Source organism: Austrofundulus limnaeus, unplaced genomic scaffold (assembly GCF_001266775.1).
Source record: "Austrofundulus limnaeus strain Quisiro unplaced genomic scaffold, Austrofundulus_limnaeus-1.0 Scaffold14, whole genome shotgun sequence".
Lineage (NCBI taxonomy): Eukaryota > Metazoa > Chordata > Actinopteri > Cyprinodontiformes > Rivulidae > Austrofundulus > Austrofundulus limnaeus.
This window is the reverse complement of record NW_013952416.1, coordinates 2,885,550-2,893,171: the sequence shown is the minus strand read 5'-3', so window position 1 is coordinate 2,893,171 and position 7,622 is coordinate 2,885,550. Positions and strand designations below refer to the sequence as shown.

At 38.6% G+C, this 7,622-nt stretch overlaps 2 protein-coding genes across 3 annotated transcripts in view; both read right to left on the bottom strand.

The window, feature by feature from the left end:
* elovl7a (ELOVL fatty acid elongase 7a) overlaps positions 1-2,446 on the bottom strand; it is a gene marked incomplete in the record, with an annotated part of 5,055 nt that extends 2,609 nt beyond the window's left edge. The window contains 3 exon segments of the mRNA XM_014002700.1: positions 470-660; positions 812-903; positions 2,319-2,446. Of these exon segments, the coding sequence (XP_013858154.1) occupies positions 470-660; positions 812-875 (255 nt within the window).
* A 527-nt stretch (positions 2,447-2,973) lies between these two features.
* ercc8 (excision repair cross-complementation group 8) overlaps positions 2,974-7,622 on the bottom strand; it is a 12,845-nt gene continuing 8,196 nt past the window's right edge. For both annotated transcript variants that reach the window (XM_014002698.1, XM_014002699.1), the window contains 3 exons: positions 5,817-6,014; positions 4,284-4,379; positions 2,974-3,193 (listed from right to left, as the gene is read on the bottom strand). In XM_014002698.1, the coding sequence (XP_013858152.1) occupies positions 3,128-3,193; positions 4,284-4,379; positions 5,817-6,014 (360 nt within the window). In that variant the 3' untranslated portion in view covers positions 2,974-3,127. The remainder of the gene's footprint in view (positions 3,194-4,283; positions 4,380-5,816; positions 6,015-7,622) is intronic.

Here is a 7,622-nt window from a genome sequence, read left to right as displayed (position 1 = left end):
GGAACATAAATTCATAAAAAATAAAAAATTAAAAAAAGCCAAACAACTAAAGTAAAAAATAAAATAAAATAAAAGTGGCTTACCCTTATAGCCTGAGGTGAGTCGGAGTAGTCGAGTGGGTCACAGCGAAAGGAGTACCCAGTTCCCCATCCTGACATTATAAACTAGAGGAAAAAAAAAAAACACATTATATGCTTTGAACTTGCTTTAATGCACCAATTAGCTATCTGACTTCATTAAGAGGTTTGATGTAGCATACGATTTAGAATAAATAGAAGCTAAAATTAAGAACATTGTAAATAATACAAGCTTTTCTGCTTCCAGACTGCCTAAACTGAGTCATATTTCAAAGAATGAATCGCTCCCTGTTTGAGCCGTGCTTCATCATACAAGGTTTTACATTCAAAGAGCGATTTCAACACAGCAAATTCCAGTTTTACAGAAACCGAAGCAAAAAAACAAAACACACCTCATAGATCATGTAGAGCGAGAGAGCCACCACGCCAAAGTTGTACACAATGAGGACTCCTTTGAGGTCAAAGGCTTTGCGGTTCTCCATTATTTTAGGTCCCAGTGATGTGACAAAGTAAATGTACGCTGCGATGATGATGGTTTGAGGGACCGGAGACGACATGAGCAGCCAGTTCTCRGTCCGGGAATCTGCAACAGGTTTGAGAGATCGGCAGCGTTCAGACACAAACAGTAGGATGTGAACAAAGGTAGACCCAGAGGTTAATTGTGTAAAGGTTCGCCGTTACAAAAAATGCAAGAAAACCCCTTTGTGTGAATGACCCTGATGTACAAGGCTCACCTGCATTTCGCATGAACTCATCATAAATGAGAGCAACGGAAGACTTGATGTTAAAAAGTTCCATTTTCCAGGCAGGAATCCCTGTAGTTCACCTAGGAGGGAAAAGGAAAGGGGGGTAAAATGTCAGTTTGAGGTGCACAGGGTCGCTGACATTTAAATACAAGAYCACGTTGCAGAACAAGCCAGTGATATTTCTGTCCCTGATACAAGCCTGCAAAAAATTAAATAAAAAATACAGGGTGCGGCGTTGTAATCCAATGACTTTGATAAGAAATAAAAAAATGTTTTACATTACAAAAAAGGAATTCTACAAACAGGAAGTGGACTTATATAAAAGAGGAAGGAAAAAGATTGCGCAACATTAATCTGATAGACAGAATGCAGGTTCCTCCACATTCCTACGGAAACTTCAAGAAGCAGTTTCCACGTTTGACACGATCGGTTTACAACACGCTARGATAAATCGGACTTAAACCTTACACAAAACCAGTCATCCATGGCACAATTTCTCAGCACCAGGTGTGTGACGTGGTGCCACTACCATCTCGTCGATCAGAACAGTTTACTGAACATCTCCCTGAAATTATGACAATGTCAATGCTGCCATCTGTTAAATCAACCTAAATTAATACATTTTTTTTAATTCACCAATTGAAATGCCTAAAGTGTAAGAATGCACATTGGACAAGTTGAGTTCATGAGATTTGATTGTATTATATAGATCCATTAATACTGACCTGGTCTGATTAAAGACAAATTGACAAAGCACTGCCTGTCTCAGTACAGGTATTAGTCAGGCAAGTGTTCACACTTTTACTGGCCTGACTGGTTTTAAAAACAAAAGCATTCTCGAACCAAATCATGGGAAATGCACCCTTGGGGACTTCTCTTTTGAAACGGGTAAAAGTTGAACTAAATCAGGACATTCAACTCTATTAAATGGTCTTTGTAGCCCACCTCCTGAAACAGTTGTGATGTCCCAGATGGATGAAGAACTGGGAAACACACACGGACGCTAGGCGTGGATTAAGCTTTCATTCAGGTGTTCAAGGTGTGTCTACCTGATTGCAAATGGGGACATTTAAAAGACGGGGAAAAGAAAGGCAAGGCTGTCAGAAGTCTCTAATGATGGCAAAATGGCAAGTCTTGACACGCCAATAAACGGAAAGGTCAGGGCTCTCTGCTCCTCCCAACCCGGCTTTCATTAGCTGTACGAAAGATTTCAGCGGTTCGMAAAGACAAATTTGCAATTGTTATAATTTTAAAAAGATTTATAAAAACAYTTTAAAACGCAGTTTTTAGGGCTGCCATAAAAAAGGTTTAATTTGTAGGATTAATCGAAGTGTTCCTGTACAGCATCCGAACTAGCTACAAGTATTAAAAGTTACGTTTAGCTTTTTTACGTCGCGACGTCACGCCGACGGTTACATCCATCAGTCGCGAGGAATGGCGTTTTTCTATTCATTTCCTCGAAAAAAGAAAAAAAACTATACAAAAAGATGCAAACCTTAAGTGTAACTTCGTCGAAATCCACTTGTTGCGTCGAGTTATCCTTTTCTCCCCCTTTCCCCCTCACTTCACGTTCCACCTGTTACTTTTCTCCGCAGGTACCTCGTCGTGCTGCTTCTCCTCCGCCTGCTTGCTCTTTATCATTCATCTCAGTGGGCGGAGTCGAAAGTCTAGTCCCGCCCCGCGCCTTGCTGATTGGTTGATGTCTTGTCAAACCATCATTCTTTGGCGGTGTCTCATAGAAAGCTATGTACAATTTACTGAAAGAACAATTCAACGTTTACGAATGTGATAACCTCAACTAGTTTCAATTAAAAAAAAAAGAAAGGCGCAGAAGAAACAGAGAGCTTCAGGGTTGTTATTTTCCATTGTCTTCATTATGTCACAGCAAAATTAAACAAGGCATCACTGGTTATTTGTAAAATTAAAAAAAGTTAATATCTCAAATCACTTCATCAGAATTCAGATGTTTATATTGGCATTATGTAAATCTGGTAGGGCGTGTGTCCAAGTTAGAGGTTTCAGCGAGACTCCTATCTGCGAGTGTCGGCAGGGCGTGACAACAAAACTCATAAACAAACGTAAATTTTACTATTTTTCATGCCTGCTTTCTCCCACACATGTGAGCAAAAGGTGATACTTAAAAAAGATAATAAAACAAAATATCAGTACTTTATTGTAGACATTTATATTTTACACTTATTTACACACTTTTCTTAGGTTTTAAGMCCAAACAGTCACAGACTAACCCCCAAAATCATAGGGCAAGCCCCTATAATAAATGTAAACAGATTCAAAACATCTGCATTAGTCTTCATCACTGCTCCAGGTGTCCTGAAAGGCTGGGTTCACAGCAGATGGACCAGCAGCACCCTGTGAGACATAAAAAATATTCATTTTAATTTCATGTTTCAAATGTATAATTTATCTGAACATATTCTTGAGCTAAATAACACCTGTGCAAACAAATTAGGACTACACGTGATTACCCACTGCGAAACATGCATGTTTGTAGCTAAGATAACTTAGCTAATTAGTGCTGCGCTATTGTAATTGAAATTCCACGGATGACGCATGTTTATTAATGCTGGTACAGAAAAAAAAAAACAGCAACACACAGACTTTATGAATGGCTTCAAAGGGTTGTATTAGGTTTGTCATTAACAAAAKCATGAATTTTACAAAACACTTCAGGCTTTCTGAAATCTTCCTTACTGCTCGTTTCAATCGGAGAGATAAAGCAGTCTGAAGATATTATTTGATGTTAGATTGACTTTGAAAAGATAAATGTAAAATAAACTAACCAGTGTGTCTCTTGCTCAAGATGCAAATTTAATATAAAAACTGTATGAAATCAAGCCAAGTTATAAAAATAATATAATGAAGACAGACATGTATTTCCTATTGTCTTTGTCTTTCCCTTTAAATTCTTTTGCTGTAGTGATTTCCAGAAGCGTCTCATTCTTTTGTAGTTTGTAAGTGATCTGTTCAGTTTGTAATGAGCATGCTCTGAGTCACTATTATGGGATGCATTGTGGTCTAGATAGGGATTTGCTACGCTTCATTTCCTTTATGCATAAATACAGATATGATGTAATTTATGCGTAAAAGTAAAACAGGTGTAAAGGACCAAAATGCTAGAATTGAACACCAATCTTGAATACTGGAAATAGCTACAGCATTTGGGTATTAGTAACTGCAAAAAGATCAATAGTAAATACATCTTTTTTGTGATTTTCTTTAACACTTGAATGCAGACTTGAAGGGAGTGGTTTAGGAGCAAGTAAAGACATTTAAAGGAAAGCAAAAGTATTCTCATGAGTAATTTTAAAACAGGTACGTGAACCTGTTCTTTTAAAAGCAAGAAGAATTCCACCCAAAAAAAAAAAATTGTGTACACCATGGAAACCTGTAATTAACCCTTGGTTTTTCTTGTTCTTCTGTCTAATTTTTACGCCCCTACCTTCTTTTCCTGATTTGACTCCTCTTCCATGTCTGGGGTACGAAGGACGGGTACCCACGCCAGAATGTTGCAATCTTTACCTCCACTGTACAGCTCCTACACACACAAAGTGGATTTTTATTCAGTGTTACAGAAAGGGGCTTTAAGGAGAAAATGCTTCACTTCCTATTTTGTCAGCACCTGTTAAGTACAGCAATTATAACACTCTAAACTACAGTCAAGCAAATTGTCTGATAGGAGCCATGTCAAGTGCTCCAACACTTRTTTTGCTTATTTCCTCTTCAGGGGTTGCATCAGCAAGTCATCCTCCTCCACCTCACTCCAACTACCTCCACGTCCTCTCTAACTGCATCCTTATATCGCCTCTTATTAATAATTTTCCAACATAATTGCAGAAAATACATAAAAGGTCGTTTCCTTAGTATTGAAAAAGGAAATATATCAAGTGCACTAACGGGACTAGTTGTCCTTTCTTGAAACTCTGGAGTGACAAGCTGCCGAACTGCATTCTTCCCACAGTCACAAACAGAAAATGCTGGTGTGTTGCCGGATATGAAATGACCTAATGGGGACATCGTGGGCTAGAAAAAAGGTCCACACCCCTTTTGAGAGTTACCTCATAAGTACAGAATCTGTCAGAACTAAGACAAACAGGTATAGAAAAGTGGTGGAAAAAAAAGAAAATCTTTTTAAAGGTTTGGCTACATATTGGTCAAAAACTAACCTGTAAAAGTCTAAGCAGCTTAAATACTTATTATTAGCATTATTTGTCCAGCTGTGGATAAGGCGTGGTTGTATATTTGTCCAAAAGAAAAATGAATATGTTTCACGCTCTGATGCTCGCAAAATATCAACTGTAAGAAAATAGATGTTTTATCTCCTCCACTGAAGCAAAACTGTCAAGCTAAAATGAACAAAAATGCATACTTTCCATTTATTTTGACGCTGTAGCATTTCATCAAATTTGCAAGTCTTGTTTGATCCCATCTTTTGCATGAAACTACTACTATTTAAATGTTTTGTTGTTTAATCATTTGCATGTAAAGCTGGCAGTGCTAAATGCATTATAATTTAAAGTTAATAATAATGTGAGTTTTATAAAGCTGTAAATTCTTGCAACTTAATTTTCTTTAAAATACGTTAAGTAAAAAAATGGAACGTTAACATTTATCAAGCTTTATCAGGCTGTGACATAACACCAGTGTCAATCTGCTCCAGTGGTTTCTAAAAATGTTATCGTCCAATCTTGAAACAACAACAACAACAACAACAACAAGTGTTTTGTAAGTTACAGAGCACAGGGATTCTAAACTACAGACACTTCTCATTGCTCTATATCCGATTATATTTATTGCATCAACTATATCTGAGAGTTAAAGGGAGAACCTGACAGCATCTGAGCTCCTGCAGCAAAAGAAGTGACACTTGYCTGGAAAAACAAACAAAAAAAAGGGTAGGCAGAAAACTCGAACAAAGCAAGTGCTGCTGAAAGACAGGCATGTTGTCGCTCCCTGGTTGTGTTTTGTGTTTCACCTGATAGTCTGGGTGGAACTCGCAGCAGTCCACGTTATTGTAGTGACCCCTGAGCATGGTGACGAGTTCTCCCGTGTGCAGGGCATAGACCGCCACCGAGCTGCCGCAGGGCACGAACACAAACTCCGGGCTGCAGCCGCGAGACACGGTGAACTGCAGCTTTTTACGACTCTCGTTACAGACCTTGCCGTAATTTACCTGAGAAAAGACAAAGAGGGGGGAAAAAATAGGTTGAATGTGCCTATAAATGTTTATAACAGTTGCTGCATCAACACATATAATGCCTTAAGTTTTGAATTGATAAAACGTAACTTAAAGGAGACCAATTATGGGTCCTAGAAATGTTTATGGTATGTCTGTGGGCTATCAGACCATGTTCATTCAATTTAATGCACAAAATAATTCTCAGATAATAAAATTTCCTATTTTCTAGTTCTGCCTGCTCTGACTTCCATTCAGAAGAGCTGTTTATGTTAATGAGCTCTGTTGGTAACGCCCTCCCTTCAAAAATCTATTGACATTAACTCCGCCCTCCAAAGCCAGCGTTTACGTTAGCATGGCTAATAATAGCAGAAGCTCCGTTGTACAACCGTATATATGAGACCCTGAGTCAGACCCAGAGGCAGAGTCGTGGTCGCAGCTTTTTTTTCTCCCCTTCCTCCTGTGTCGGAGCTCTGCGCTCACTCTGCATGCTGTTACCAGAGCAGGGAGCAGCAGCGGTCAAAATACCTCAGAAACTCGAACAAAAAGGCTTTAAAAAGGCTTTAATAAGCTAAACAATAGAAGTACATGAAAAAACGTGTTCATAACGAATGAAAATAAATAATTAAATTGTGTTCATGCCGGTCTCTAACCCTGGTCTCCCACTCTTTAGTGCAACACTCTACCCATTGCCCTATTGGATGCTTGTTGTGAAATGAGCTGCGCATTACACACCAACAACCTTGATGGCTTTTTATACTGAGGAGGAGGAGCCTCACCCGGGGGTTGCTGGGTAAGGGGCTGAACACAGGTTCCGGTGGGTTTTCGTACAGCTTGTGACATCACAAAATGTAGGAAGTATAAAACTTGTCATTAATAGACATTAAAAATACATTTACTTACAGTAAATATGCCCCTGGGTGCATTGTTTTGGTCCTAGGACTGTTTTTCTAAGAAGTACATACCCAAAGTTGAGTAAAAAAACCTTTAAAAAGTGAATTTTGCATAATAGTTCACCTTTAAAATGACTAAGTGACTTCCAGAACTTTCTCAGGACAGGAGAAAACAACAAGCCTGTTACATCACCTTGCTGAGGTCTAATCTGAATTCCTATTTGGAAAGCCTAATAGACTTCTGTGATTCATCTTACTGACATCTCGCAGGCATGACAAAGCATTTCTTGTTGCATCATAATCAAAGCTTGATCTCCGACCTTCAAACGTCTTCTACCTTTAAATCGCTGGTAAACATGCTGTTTACTACAGCTTGACGAACCACAGAAGATGAGCAGAAAATACAATCCAGAGGGAAGATTTGGATTCCTACAACCTTATGCCAAAAGGTTATGTATTTGACTGTAATTAGACACTAATCTCAAGTTTTATAAACTGTATCCCGTTAGCTCAGTTTGCGAAACTCACCATTTATCGACTTGTTCATCTCTCTGCTCTGATGTCTTGATGTCACTTCCCCACTAACTTCACCCAAGGTAAATAATCAAATATTTAATCTTGTAGTGCCTGTAAGAGCTGTGATCTTAACACAATATGGCTCAGATTGTAAGGCTGACTCATGCACAGTAATATGCTTTTCTTTATATATATA